The 15,591-nt window shown below is 43.4% G+C and overlaps 1 protein-coding gene across 5 annotated transcripts in view; it reads right to left on the bottom strand.

The window, feature by feature from the left end:
• IKZF5 (IKAROS family zinc finger 5) overlaps nucleotides 1-15,591 on the bottom strand; it is a 282,876-nt gene that overhangs the window by 120,606 nt on the left and 146,679 nt on the right. For 4 of the 5 annotated variants that reach the window (XM_044056026.1, XM_044056027.1, XM_044056025.1 and 1 more), the window contains one exon: nucleotides 14,579-14,761. In XM_044056026.1, the coding sequence (XP_043911961.1) occupies nucleotides 14,579-14,761 (183 nt within the window). The remainder of the gene's footprint in view (nucleotides 1-14,578; nucleotides 14,762-15,591) is intronic. The other variant, XM_044056030.1, reaches the window with a different exon arrangement.

Below are 15,591 nucleotides of genomic sequence, written 5' to 3'. Positions count from 1 at the left end.
TCGGGCAGCAGGTCTTTTTTGGGTATGAAACATTTTTACAAGTGGGGGGTATCACAGAGACTGCTACTTTTAGCATGTTACTTGGTACTTTTGTAAAGCTGAATATAAATTATAATTAGAACTGCAGTGCAAAGAGAAGTGGTTTGAGTCGAGTGCTGCTTGTTTTTTTTTATACTTGATTTTTACTGGCATTCCAGTAATGTATTTAAAAAGTAATTTATTTTTTCATGCCTCACAACCTTTTTGTTTCCATCTAGATATTAAGTAAGCTGCCATGTAGCCAATGCATTGAAATATTTTTTTTCTTCTCCACTTAATTTTGTCTTGATTAGACTCTCATAATGACTGTTTAAATACGCAGCCCTGGGTGCCAAAGTCCCAGTTTTTGTGGTTTTGAGCATGACTCTGCCACTTTCTAGTTGACCACACCCCTTCCCACTGGCCCCACCCATTGAGCTGTCTCCTGCAGCCCCCCCTTTGATTTGAAGTCACCAGCCGCCATTGCTATGGAGGCAAAAACAAAGCTGGCTATGGACATCCAACAAATGAAGCTTATGTTCACCCCTATTCTGGAAATTTGCGAAGAAGACTGGCACATTTATGGATTGATTAATATTGGCTGCTGAAGACACTTTGGGAAGAAAAGAAGGGTCTGTGTGCAATGAAACCCTATCCTTGTGGAAAACCAAATAGGGGGCAAGGAGGATAATGCCTGCAACTCAGAAACTCTCTTAGCCAAAGTAATGGCGACCAAGAATGCTGTCTTCCATGACAAGAACTTCATCGGAACTGAACCTGCCTGCTCGAAAGGGGGAGAGGTCAAGGCCTGAAGGACTAAAGTAAAATCCCAGGGGGGCACTGTTTCTTTAACTGGAGGTCGCAATAAAATGGTGCCCTTCAGGAAGGCTTTACAGAGTTTGGCCGAAGCCAGAGCAACCTTATTTTCACCCACATGAAAATTAGAGATGGCAGCCATTTGAACCTTGATGGTGGAAGCACTAGAGCCTGACCGAAAAAGATCTGCCAAAAAATCCAGTATGACCGGAACAGGGGCTGTAAATGGGTTCTGATTGCGCTGAAAGGCCCAAACGCAAAAACGTTTCCACTTGCTATTGTACAGTTTCCTAGTGGAGGCCTTAAGAGAAGCTACCAGAATATTCTTAACAGGAGACGAAAGTTCGGGAGTCCTGATGATCATGGGAACTAGAGCAGCCAAGCCGTCAGCTTGAGACTGTCCAGGTTGGGCAGGGGCAAGCCCGACGGGTGAGAAACTAGATCCGGACATGGATCTAGTGCCCAGGGAGGGGCCAACAGGTGAGACCATAGGAAGGGAAACCACACTTGATGCGGTTAGAAGGGAGCAATGAGAATGACTTTGCACTGCAGCCGGCAAGCTCTCTGAAGGAACTTCGGAATCGGACGTAACGGGGGATAAGCATACAGTAGCCCGGGAGGCCAAGCATGGACTAGCGCGTCCCTGGGGGCATCCCCCGAAGGGGGGATCAGAGCGAAGAATTTGCTGCACTTCGCATTGGAAGGAGATGTGAAGAGATCACAGCAAGGTTGACCCCAAACAAGGAAGATCTTCTACACCACTGATTGTTTCAGGGACCACTCGTAGGGAAGCAGGATAGCCCTGCTGAGACTGTCTACCAGAATGTTGGAGCGTCCCGGGATATGTGTTGCCACGAGAAACCGGCTGGTGGATATGGCCCACTCCCAAACTCTCATGGCCTCGCGACAAAGGGGGTAGGATCGGGTCCCTCCCTGTTTGTTTATATACCAGACTATAGACATGTTGTCTGAATGGCTATCGTCCCCGGAGGTAGGACTGGGTGCAAGGCTCTCAATGCTAAAAAAACTGCCCTCATTTCCAGGATGTTGATGTGTAGCTTGGTCTCTGGAAGGGACGACGTGCCTTGGACCGTTCTTCCCAGGAAGTGCCCCCCCCACCCGAGCTGAGAAGCGTCCATGGTCACCGTGGCTTGAGCCTGAGGGGCTAGAAAGCTGCGCCCTGCAAATATGTCTGCAGAGTGAAGCCACCACAGGAGTGCCATTCTGCATGCCCAATTGATACGGATGTGGAAACTCATTGGAAGTTCTAGCCAGTGACAAAGACAAGCTGGGAAGTTCTAGCCAGTACCATTGGACTGCCAGATTCCACTGAAGGACTCTCATGTAAAGACGTGCAAGAGGGAGTATAGCGATTGCTGCTGCCATGGAACCCAGGGCCCTGAGAACATCGGCTGCTGTGACGATCGTGTGATCCAAGATCACGGAAACATGGAGTCTGAGATTCGCTGTCCTTTCCAGAGTGAGAAAAATCTTTGATTGAATCGAATCCAAACGAGCCCCGATGAAGTCTATGATCTGAACCAGAGTCAGGTGGGACTTGTTGAGGTTGATCGAGATGCCTAACTTGTGAGCCAGACCAAGGAAGTAGTGTAGGGCACGATACAGGAGACGCTTGGTGGATGCAGCGAAGAGCCAGTCGCCTAAGTAGGGGAATACCTGAATGCCCTGAAGTCTCAGGTGAGCCGCTATGACCGCCAAAACCTTGGTGAACACACCCTGGGGGCTGTGGTGAGACCAAAGGGTAGGGCTCTGAATTAAAAGTGACTGGCCCCTAGCTGGAAGCAGAGAAACCTCCTGGAGCTCCTGTGGACCTTGATGTGATAAGTAAGCGTCCTGGAGGTCTAACGAGCACATCCAGTCGCATTCTCTCAGAAACAGTAGAATGGACTGTAGAGTGACCATCCGGAATTTTTGTTTCTCTACCGATAGGTTGAGGATAGACAGGTCCAGAATGGGCCTGAGGTCCCCCGTCTTCTTTGGCACTAAAAAGAACCTGGAGTAGATGCCTGATCCGAATTGATCTAGGGGGACCGGCTCAATGGCTCGTTTGTGTAACAGCTTTGAAACCTCTAAAGCTGCAGCCTCCCTGTCAGCGGGTGGGACATCTGGAAGGTGAGCTGGAGATGTGGGATGTGAAATGAAAGGGGTAGAATATCCTCTGGATATGATGTTTAACACCCAGTGGTCTGCAGTAACGGACTCCCATGCCGCTGGATGTAAGGAAAATCTTCCCCCAACTGCCTCCAGAGTAGAGCAGCCGGCAACCCCTCAGGGTTGTTGAGCGGGTCTGTCAGAAAAAGGTTCCCTAGACTCGAAGTTTCTGGGACCCCCTCTGCCCCTGGGGCGGTGTCGGTCTTGTCCCCCTCGGCCTCTGTGGGACGAATACTCCTGATTGTCACGAAAGGACTGTGATTTCTGGAACCACATCTTCTTTTGCCCCTTTTGGTTCCTGGAATAGGACCTCTGGGAGTTAGAGAAGCGGATTCCGACGGCCAACAAAGTCTTTCCGTCCTTCTCACTCCGGGTTAGTGTGTCACGTACGGTCTTCCCAAAGAGAGATGATCCATCAAATGGGGCACTGATGAAAGACGCCTTAAAGGGGTCCGCAAATTGACACAGCCTGATCCAGGCGTGTTGCCTCAAAGCAACGCCTGTACTTGCAGCTCTAGCAGCACCCTCCATGGCATGAGAGAGGAGATGCATAGAGGTATTAGTCACTGATTTCAGCATTGTCATCTTGGCAGTAAAGGACTGCTTGTTCTGCTGCGACAGAGATTCCGGGGGCCACTCAGTTAGCTCCGATATAAGGTCTCGCTGCAGTCAAATGACATGTGCCAGGTAATTCAGCGCATGAATAGAAAATGTCGCTGATGAGTACATGAGCTTCCCAAAACGATCCATCGACCTGGACTCCTTGTCCAGTGGATGAACCGAGGAACTCTCCTGTGCTAGTTCCTTCTTTGTGGCAGCTGCAACCACCAAAGCGTCTACCGGGGCTCCCTTGGACCATGCCTGCCTGTCTGATGGTGGAGAAAGAATTTTGTCTGGCCTTTTGGGGATAGGCTCTGCGGTGTCAGGATCCTTCCATGCCCTAGTGGTGATGAGGTCCACCAAAGGGTCAGCTGGGGGGAGACCCAGGAAGTAGATGGGCCCGCGCCAAAGGCATCCAGGAATACGGACTCATCCGCAGAGGGTTTGGGAGCTGACCAACCTCCTCTTTGGTGGAGGATCTCCATAATGTCTCTAAACGAGACATCCTCGGGAGGTGATCTGGGGGAACCCTCTCCTTCATCCAAATCCGTATCAGTGGTAATGAACTCAGGGGAGTCCAAGTGCCTCCTCTTGCACTTACACTTATGAGGTTCCTCTCCAGTGTGACTCTCTGGAAAGGAGTCGTAACCCTGAGGGGAACGACCTGGGCTGCCTTGGCACGGGCTGTCCCTGAGACAGGGCAATGGGAGCAGAATCCAAAATCAGGGGGGTCTGGGCTGGATCCGAGGATGTGAGCTGTGGTCTCAACCCCTGGGAGAAGACCCTTTCCACTGCCCTGAATGCCGATGGAGAGCTCGCCTCCGTAGAACATAAGGAAGAGGCTCTCCCCGGCACCGAAGCCGGAATCGGAGCCGACTGCGGGGTAGTCCGGGCACCGAGGGTGGGATCCAAAAGAACGAGATCCCGACTCTCGGGTCCAACTCCCCGACCACGGCTCCAAGAGTCTCCTTGATTCGAGATTGGATCCGAGAAACTCAAGGTGACGGCTGGCATCGAGGAAACGAAAACCATCGGCACTGACCCCACGGCTCCGCAAGGTCTCGGACCCGAAAACCCCAAAGCATCGGGTCAGATCGGGGAAGGAGCAATAGGGTGGAACATAGTAGCAGAAGAAGAACCCTCAACAATGGGAGAGGGTCCTGGTAAGACCCCCATCTGAATCTGGTTCTGGATGAACCTCCTCATCAGCCTGTCCATATCAAGTTCGGATACACTCTGAGTCGATCTGGAGGAAGCGACCGACTCAGGTCTGGATCGGATCAGAGGGGAGTGCCTCAGCTCCGATGGCTCCGTCGGCTCCGGTGAGAAATGGGGAGAGCGGAGCCTAGGAGAACGAGACCTAGATATCTTAGCAGAGGGACTGGAAAAAGACTTCCTGTCTGGAGACCTTTTCCTGGGTTGTCTCTCTCTTTATGGTGCCTCTCTTTCTCCCTTTTGTCCCTACCTCTCTGGGACGACTCCGAAGAAGCAGGCATGGTGGGAGGTTGAGTTCCTACCTGCACCGAGTCCCTGGCTGGACAGGAAACAGAGGCAGACTCCAGGGCAGAAGCAGGTAGCAAGCCTTTGGCCACAAGCTTAGCCTGACGATCCTTCAACGCCCTTGGGTTAAACCCCGAACAAATGTCACATGATACTGGCAGATGGGCGACCCCTAAACATAGAACACACAAAGTGTGGCCATCGGCTGGAGAAAGCTCATGACTACACTCTGTGCACTTTCTGAAGAGAACCTTAGTCTGTTCAGCCATAACAATGGCAGAAAAAAAGCCCTGAACGGACCACACGCACGCACACACACTAAAGCGGGATGGGCCTAGGCAGGAACCAGAACACAAAACTACAATTAGAGGATACAAACTAAAAAAACTCGATTGTAAGGGAGGAAAAAGGGAAGGAATTCACACTCAACAAATAGCAAAAAGTACCAAAAACCTTACCACCTAGCAAAGAGCTAAGAGACCACGATGCTGACTCATAGAATGGCAAATGAAATCTGGGGCTAGACAGGAGGAAGTGAGGTAATATAGATAGGGGAGGAGCTTGGAGCTCGGAGCTAATGCTTGAAAAGTTTTTGCCGGCTCGGATCCGTATACCCATATGTGCAGAATGAATGAAGTCAACTACTTCAGATTGTGCACTGCTCAAGTTAAGTAAAATTCAGCTCTAGGAAAAATTCTGAAATTTGGACCTTCAGTGAAGAAATGCATAACAGGAATACAAAGGGATTTGTGCACCAGAAGCATCAGCATCTTACCCTATCTCAATTTAGAAGGGAATAATTCTTTAGTTGGCATCTTAAAATGCTCTGTCTCCAAAACAGCAAGCCAGACATCCTTCAATCATGTGTGTGTGTGTGTGTGTGTGTGTGTGTGTGTGTGTGTGTGTGTGTGTGTGTGTGTTATGTGAGTGCAAATGAAGGCAATGTCCTCATCTCTAAAGTCTGGGTCCAGCCCTATAGAACTAATAGGATATGAACAGACCAAGGACTTTAAATGTTGCTATAATGCAGAAGATGGTGGAGGGAAAGCAGGAGTCTTTTTTTCTGTTTCCTGAAAGACTTGTCAAGATTTCTCTTAAAGAGGGCCAGTGAAGTGCTCTGTTTGACATCAATGGGAAGTTTGTTCCAGAGTATGGGACGTCTCTGGGTTAGGAACCTGTCCCTCCAGCATGTTCTGTTTATTGTGGTAATGAAGATTAGGTCCCTGGAGAGTGTGGCATGGAGGGATTGGGATTTCTTTAGGTGTAACATATCTAGCAGCTCACATATAGGAAGAATCTTGTCAAGTACATCATACGTCTGGCCAGCATACCAAAGCTTCAGTACTTATTCAAACCATACATCTGCTCCATGACACAGGCACAAGACAGGGTTGTGATACACAAGGAAAGTACTGGGCAAATTATTCCAAATTAAAAAAAAATAAGACATACTTCACCTCTTGCTGCTTCTACTATACACCCAAGGATCCCCACAAAAACTGGATACATTTCTACTTTCTTTGCTAAGGTCAAGAAGCTGCACAATCTTAAAAAGAACTTGAATCTTTATCCTCCGAAACACTTAAGATGATAGTCATTAGAAGAAACTTTAAGCCCAAAGCAATGCTTCTACACTGGCTTTTCTGAGGGGATGTCTTTAAGAAAAAATAACTTCAGTAAATATCATTCACTCACCTTCTTATTACTCATGTAATCCAATCCAGGGAGGCAGGGTGGGTGCAAGATAGGGAAACTAATATTAGACAGAACTCCACTCTGTTTCAACACACAAACGTTCACAAATGGGCAGTTTGAGGGATCATCAGTTCTTTGGGATGTTAGGTGGAACTGAAGCACACAGCAAAGACCTACAAAGCCATACATACTAAGCAGAGAAGGCACTTTAGTTAACAGCTAAACTTCAGAAGAGGAGCTTCGAGGCAGCAACACTAACCACTGTGTAGCTGCTCCACTCTCTGGTAAATATAAGTTTAATCAGATATACTAATACCTTTATCACATTAAATACAATGAAGAAAAGACTGCACTCAGCAGTGCCAAAAACTGAATCCTGGAAATCAAATGACAAGCTCAAAAGAATAGTATACTATAAAAATGTTAATAAGGTATCTTACAAAATAGTACACACATTACTTCAGGCAGTAAAAAAAAAAACAGAAAACAGGCTGCACAATGCACACTCTTCTACAGTCAGGATCTCTCTCACTTATGCCCACAATGTGAAAGTGCACCATACAACCTTAAATCTGTGGTAAAGAGAAATGAAGCCCTGAAGCTCTAGATGACAATATTTCAACTAGCGGTGCAGCAGCTGGAATGGCCAAGCTCATACACTTGATGGAGGATGGTGGTCCCACATAGCCAAAACTGCCCCAGTGGAAGTACAGGCTTACATGACAACAGTGATTGCAAGACTGTGGAATGTGGATTTTAGCATTTCAAGCCAGTGACTACAGCCCTTGTATGCATGGTATGCATGTATGTGAAAGAAAACAGAAGCCAGGGGAGGGCACAGTATGTCCCTACAGTGATGTGGGTGCTCACATTAGTCACTGGGGGCAGGGTTGAGAATCTAAACACATAAACCTTGATGAACACCTATATGGTGGCTCCCAGGGAAGGCAGGGTTGTTGCCTGACAGCAATGGAAGAGTAATGAAACATATAAAAAGCATGACACCACTCGGCAGTGTAAAGCTTAGCTCTAGATGACTGCTACTCTTGAAGTGACACATTGACCAAGAGCAAAAATGGGAAAACTGGCTGTGGGTGGATGGATGGATGCAATGTACATCCCCAGGGGTCATCTAACTGTTGAAAAACATAAAGCTTTGAAACAGTCATTCACCAGTAGCTTTATCGCCTTCATTTTACGGACCACAAGAATCACTGTTACGGGTGAATATACTCACAAAACTGCACTATTTTCAAATCAGACTTTATATATTCCTATGTTGAAGAAGGGAAGGAAATAATGAATATGTTTATGTTACAATTCTGCTCCTCTTTTAAAGAGGAGCTGTGCCAAGTACAAACGACTTACTATTTTACAGGTACATCAACAAAGTCCATAAGCATTCACATACGGGAAAAACAGTGGCGTTAAGAACAGTTTGAAAGTAAGAAATGACAAAAGCCTACATATACCTGCTCCAAGACAAATTTAGTGAGAAAACCAAGAATGACATTAAGGGCTTCCTCAAAGTCTGGGGTCCTCAGGAAGTAAGCCAGTGAAAGAGAGGAGAATGTATTGCCCTTGTCACTGCTGGAAATTCAGCTCTTTAAAGTCTCAGACTAACAAAACACATTTATGTAGGAAAAAATAAAAAAGTGTCTTTGAAAAGAATGAGGCAGGTACAGGAGGAGAAAAATAAAAGAAAACAGTACCATATTTAGCAGACAGCTGTCTGATGTGCTCTACCATGTGACAGGGAGCGCATCTATAGAAGAATGATCAACAGCAGTTGCTTTTCCTGAGGATGGAATGGTGCTTACAGAATATAAGAATTTGCTACCAAAGCACAGAAATGGATAGGACGTTGTTACTCAATATCCTTGCCTTTTTAAGGACCAGGCTTGTGAACAGCCATTCAACAGAGAATGAATAATGACAGAAAAGTGCAAAGGCCACTGCAGCCATGATGCTCCTAGAAGTAACACCAAGTCTAGAGGTCCTTGGCTTGGCTTTCAGATCACTTTACTTAGGTTTGTGTCAGTCTCTAGCTTCATGTCTCTTGACAGGCCCTCCACCTGGTCCTTATACTACTTGGCATGCCCATGTCAGAGTTCTGCATTCCCAGGATATTCACATATACCCTTAGCTAGACTATTTTTATGGGACAGGCTTCTTTAAAAAGACAATATTCAAGATCCAGGATACAAAAATGTTTTCAGGAAAATGATGATGACAAAAGAAAAGAAATTTAAAGCCTTGCTCAAAAATGGATCAGAACAACACCAAAATGACTAAATCAATGAAAACAGGTGTCATACATAATGAAGTCCAGTGCTTACTATAAAATGAAGCAAATGCAAAACACAATAGAGAAACAAAGGTGAAATGAAAGAAAACATTTGGTAAACTGTCCACATAAAGGTCAAATGCCAACTGCCAACATTAGGATCTCAGCTCATACCATGAATCGTATCTGATGAGTAACCTGTGCAATGCTAATATTTCCTTTGGATTTTGTTGTGCCACTCATCTGTTGCTCTGAAGATTAATACTGAACACTGGTACAGTTATAAATGCAAAGACAATAAAAGTTATAATTTCCAATCATTATGGTGACACAAGGTGTCTGAAAGTACAAAGATGTAGTTTACAAAACATTAGCAAATTCTATCACAAAAATAACAGCAGGGTTTTTTTTTAACTGCATGACTATAGTTCTAGCCATTAATTTTGCAAACAAAGCAGTAGACAACTAAAATGTAGACAAAGCAAAATGGCATTGATAATAAAAATGTTTGCCCTTGGTATCGATGTAACAAAGCTGCATACAATTTAAACAACACTGAAGACAATTATTGCAAAATTTAACACTAAAGGGCAACTGAGGTTACCAAGCTTTACTGTTGTACTTGAATGAGCTGGTACTCTTGAATTCAGTAGAAACAGAAACAGGATTAAAGAGTAAACTATTCTTCTAGTTTAAAACACAGCCAGGCAAAGAATCTGCTATTTTATTTCTTATATAATTCAGAAATAAGACACACTGTATCACAAAAGAATTGTGCTAGTGAAGAATTTCAAAAGGTATGTCAGTTTAGCACAGAAGGTTAAGGTTATATCTACGAATCAATCTTGTTTTGTCCAGGGTTTGATTCCTTAAATCCACACTTCTTACCAATTGCAGATCACCAAATTAAACAGTGTTTCCAGAAAAATAAGGAAAAAAGTTTTTTGTGAATAGTAGGCTTATCAGGTTTAAAAAAAAGCCACTCTGCAGTGTATATTACTTTCTGGTCACACTTTCTGATTACATTAAGAAAATGGCATGCTCAATAAACAATAGACTAAAATTTATGAAAAGTTTTAACATGCCTTGGCACACTAATAAGATCTCATTGAGCTGCAACCATATTCCGGTGTCAGATACAAGATGATTGGAGTTTGCACTGCAAAGAAAGTTTTATTTATTTATTTACTTTCTTACTTACTGTTTTTGTTTACCAGGAAAGTCCATCTAGGGAGAGGACCCACTTTCAGTTTAGTGCTACGGAGAAAAGCTCCACAGTATAATTATATAAACTTTACAACACAATGAAATACAAGTACATACACTTTGCATAACACGACAACATAGTTTCAGCAACAGCAATGTTTACAAAAAAACAGCATGGCATAGGAAATGCAGTTTACAAACAGCATGGAACAGTTCATTTAGATACAACAGTTACAAGTGGCCTTAAGTTTAAGATGTTCAAGGTCAGCCATTGTGGTTGTCATAGGTGGATTAGTTGATATGTTGAGTGAAATAAAAGCAGCATGGCAAGGACTACCAGACTACTGGCTCTAAAGAGGAAAATTACAGAGAAGCAGAAGAGGAATATCAGAGTTTGAGTAGGTCCAGGAGTGAAGTTTTGATATGATGATTAAGCAAGAGAGAGAGAGTAGGAGGTGATGGGGCTGAGAGGTACAAAGGGTCAAAGTAAGTGGAAGGGACCTTTGAGTGGGAGAGGAGTGGAAGTTGTATTAGTAGATTTGCAAAAGTGAGGAGGTGAAAAATCAACTGGGGAGAGAAAACTGGCAGAGCCATGAGTTACTCAGGTTGGCTTTTAGGTGAGATTTGGAAAGCTTTTGAGCTTCAACTTGATTTAATTGGAGTGGGATAGAATTCCAGATATTTGATACATAACTGGGACTATATAGTAAGTTGCTTGCAGAGTTTTTAATATGGATCTGAGCAGCAAGAGTCTGAAAGTAGAATGTAAAGTTATCAGTGGTATTTATGGCGGAAAATAATATTTAAGGAAGGACAGTTGTTTGGCTTGTAAACAAGTTTGTGGACAGTGAGGAGTTGTCTTGAGGTAGTTCCAGCCACTGCAGTTGTCTGAGGGTCAGACAGTAGTGGGCTTTGTGGGAAAATTAGTTGCAAATTTAGCTATCTTCTAACAGCATTGTTCTAGCTTTCCCAGACCCATCATAGAGTACAACGCCCCATTTAGGATGTACCTTACAAGACACCTGCAACAGCTGGAAAGACCACAGAAGTACCTCACCAAGAGGATTACTGGCCTCAAACAGATGCCCTATGCAGCCTGACTGAAGAAACTCCAGCTGTACTCGGTTGCATGCCACTTACTCAGAGGTGATCTCTGCCTGACATACAAAGCCATGTCCAATCCAGAATTGATGGTCATGCTCCACCTAAAAAAAAAAAAAAAAATCCCCAAGAGCCACACGCTCTAGGGATCTAAACCTCACCACAACGATAAATAGGGCGTGCTGGAGGGATAGATTCCTGTCCCAGAGACTCCCCCCATGCTTTGGAACAGGATTCCAATCTACATTAGGCAGAGCCCCTCAATAACCACTCTTCAAGAGAAACCTTGACGAGTGGATGGGAAACAGTTTACCTCGGGGATCACTACAGTCGCTCTGCTGGACAGAGGCACAGGGAACTAATGGCTCTGCTGGACCAAGGCACAGGGAACTAATCTAAGGAGGCGGCGAAAGCCAACACATTCTGGCTAGACTTCTAGATGCCCTCAGGCAGATAGCCTAGTACTTACCTATGAACCTATAATCTAGCTATCAAGGTGGATAGAGGTCTTATTTTTTGGAGTGGTCTAACCAGATTTCTTTGATCCTATAAAGACAGATAGGTTTTTGGTGTTTTTTTATACCATGTGCGGAATGTAGTAGTATAACTTCAGTTTTCATCTATGTATACACCTAGTAGTGGAGTTATCAGAGGCTACAGAGAAGTTTGTCTTTAGAGGTGTAAGGTGATTGAGGGTGAAAAGTATTAATTTTATTTTGATGAGGTTCAGAAGCAGTTGAGAGTTAAATAGCCATCTTTTGATTTAAGAGAAAGATTTATGGGCAAGTTGTTTTAGCTTTTTTTTTTTTGGTTGTGGGCTGTCGTCTACATATTGCATGATGGAGGCACGTTTACTAGCTATGTGCAGATCATTAATGAAGATATTAAATACTATAGGGTCACAGAGAGAGCCTTGGGAGACTCCAAAGGATATGCGAAGAAAGGTGGAGAAGTGATTTTGCCATTTTACTGCCTAGGGCCTACTAATAAGGTAGCTATGGAACCAGTTCAATGTTGAGTTACTAAGACCTAGAAGTAATAGCCTGGACAAGAATTTACTGCAAGAAATTGTGTCAAAGGTCTTTGATAATTCAGGCAACAAAGCTAACAATGTTTACTTTTATTTTGTTGGATGCTTACTGGAACTTGGTATAATGCAACGTAAGCAAATAGAGCTTTTCTTCCCAGGCCACCTCTGAAAATTGGTATTACCAAGTCAGACTTTCCCAGTAAACAAAGACAAATTAATAATAAACTACTGTGCTGATGAAACCAAGTACTGCAGTGGTGATTCTGTGATGAGGGTAAAAACAAGTTATGCAGAGGAAAGAGTTTTGTGTGACATGGTTAAGTCGCTGATATTCTATGTATTTCTGAAGGACTTTAGATAGAGGAGGAAGGATTGCAATTGGGTGGAAATTACCATCACTGTGTAGTAGCTTGAGAAACTGAAAACAATGAAGCAAACTCGTGCAAACCAGCAGGACAAAGTAAAACCACTTTTAATAACAGTTGAGCGCTTTCACCTGTTACAATACAGGCTTCCTCAGGAAAGCTCTGAAAGCGCTCAACTGTTATTAAAAGTGGTTTTACTTTGTCCTGCTGGTTTGCACGAGTTTGCTTCATTATTTTCAGTTTCTCAAGCTACATAGTGTGGTGTCAGCGTTCGCCTTTTTGCTTGTTTTATGGTGTACTTTCAACGCTTGGATTATCACTGTGTAGTAGTAAGATGCAGGATTGTGTTTTCCACAGGAGTGGGAGATAAGATTCTTTAAAAAAGCAGCTTATCAAGATGGACACTGGACAGGCTACATCTTCAGCTGTCATTTGTATGTATTCCGCTGGTATAACTGTCATGTACTAGGGCAGTAATCTTGAATTTAAGCAGTGGAGAATGGTTGTAGAGAGGAAGTGTAAGGGTGGTTACTGACTTGGAGTGGGGCTTGTAAGGAGGCAGGGGAGGAGCTGTTGAGTAATAACTTGCTAGTTTGTGCAAAGTAGGTTCTGAAAAGGTGGGCAATGTTGCTGTTGTCACTATGGGTAGCTGAAGAATGTGTGTGTTGTGTAGCCTGACCAGGTTTACATAGCTGATGGAGATCCAGGAGGTTTTAGAATTACTTTGAAGGTTATTATAGAAAATTTTTTTTAACCAGATATAATATAGCAATAACCCATGCCTGGGTGTGGGTAATGCTGGATTTACCCATGGTTGGTGAGGTTTGGTCATGAGGTTGAAGCCCGGGTGGTCAAACAAAGCCAACCGTGGGTAAATCCAGCATTACCCACACCCAGAAGTGGGTTAATGCTATTATACAATGACATTATTTAAAAAAAAATAACAATTTCTTTTCTTAAATAATGGCATTGTATAATGCCTCCTTGCTGCCCTTCCGCAGCTGTCTGGTATTCTGCGGCAGTTCTGATGTACTGTGCATGCGTATGCTTACGCAGTACATCAGAGCTGTGGGCAAAAGCAACGGAGAAAGCAAGGTCTCCGTTGCTTTTTACAAACTGTTTCGCTATGTTAAATGGGTTTAACATAGCGAGACAGCTTTAAAAAAAGCAACAGAGAATCTCTGTTGCTTTTTTAAAGCGGTCTCACTATGTTAAACCCATTTAACATAGCGGGACAGTTTTGAAAAAAAGCAAAGGAGAAAGCAAGATCTCCATTGCTTTTTACAAACTGTCTCGCTATGTTAAAGAAGTTTAACATAGAGAGACAGCTTTAAAAAAAAGCAACGGAGAATCTCCATTGCTTTTTTTAAAGCTGTCTCGCTATGTTAAACTTGTTTAACATAGCGAGACAGTGTGAAGCAATGGAGATGTTCTCCATTGCTGTAAAAAAAGAGTTATAGTAATGGAAAAAGTCCGGGCGACTGGACCTTTTTCCATTACTATAACTCCGATTTACAACATGCATGCTGACCAATCAGCGTGCACGTTTTTGAATATTAATGGGGGGTCGTCGTATAATGTTATATTTAGCATCATAGTCCAAAGTTCAACAGAATCACTGATATAATCTAGTACATAAGGAACCACTAGGATAAGCCCACATTCAGATGGCATGGTCATTATGAAGCGGTTACCATTCAATACGGTAACCAAATTTAATATGACATGAGATGCACATAGCATGAAGAAAAACTTACAATTTGTTCAAAAGTACTGTGTTTACATTACCTGTGTGAATTCTTATGTGTTCAATTAGTCTCGCTGTTCCTTTACTTGCATAACTGCAATAGCGGCATTTCAGTTTGCCATCATATGTCCTCTCAAATCCATCCATTAGCATTCCTGCATTTTCATCCAGGGAAACTTCAACAGAAGGGTGATCCAGTCCATCTTGTTCATTTTCTGCTCCACCTCACAAAGCAAAAAAGGATTAATGCTTTGAAAGCAAAGTTAAAAATAAAACATAAATCATTCCAAATTTAGACAGGACATGAGTAAGTCAACACAAGGATAGATGAACTACAACAACTGTTGTACATCTACCAGCCCAAGGCAAACACAAAACGTATGCTTAAACATATGTTCAGTATACACATATCAAGTCAAGTGTCCAGTCTTTCAAAACTGCAAAAGTCTGTATTCACTTATATTTTCACATAATAAAATCATCTGTCACATGCTACTAAATAGTCAAGAATTAAAGAACAACAATGAATACAAAGTCAAGCCTGTAATACCATGGGAAAATAATGCCAAGTTTGACAGAATTTAATTATTTTCAGTAAAACTGTCTAAACATAACAGAAAAGCAACAAATAATATATTTACACACATAAAAAAGGTTGTGTGCGACAGATCACCACTTAAAGAAAAAGTCGTGTATAAGAACAGAGAAGGTCACTTCCTACCAGGACTTTTGTCATGTTTGCAAGAAAAATCAGGTTAATCAAAAATGCTCTGCAGCAGCAAGTCTGCCTTCATCAAAAGATAAACAAGACTTCTGTCAGTTGTCTGTATGCGTGTGTGTATGCATGCTTTGTGGGGGGTGTACCTATGCCTCACTACTTAACATAATCAGTGCTGAGGTTGCAGCACACTGGGGTAAACGGGCTTAGCCCTGTCAAATTTATTTAACTGAAGTGCATAACCCTGTATGTAGTGCCAAGCCTTCAATGAACTGAAGTAAAAAGAATTTCATCTCACACTGCATCGATTTTGTTATTTGACACGAGACAAAACCA

This window comes from Protopterus annectens, chromosome 14.part0 (assembly GCF_019279795.1).
Source record: "Protopterus annectens isolate FY-2018-M chromosome 14.part0, PAN1.0, whole genome shotgun sequence".
NCBI classification, from domain to species: Eukaryota; Metazoa; Chordata; order Ceratodontiformes; family Protopteridae; genus Protopterus; species Protopterus annectens.
The sequence above is the reverse complement of the archived record's forward strand: the minus strand, read 5'-3'. Positions and strand labels throughout refer to the sequence as shown.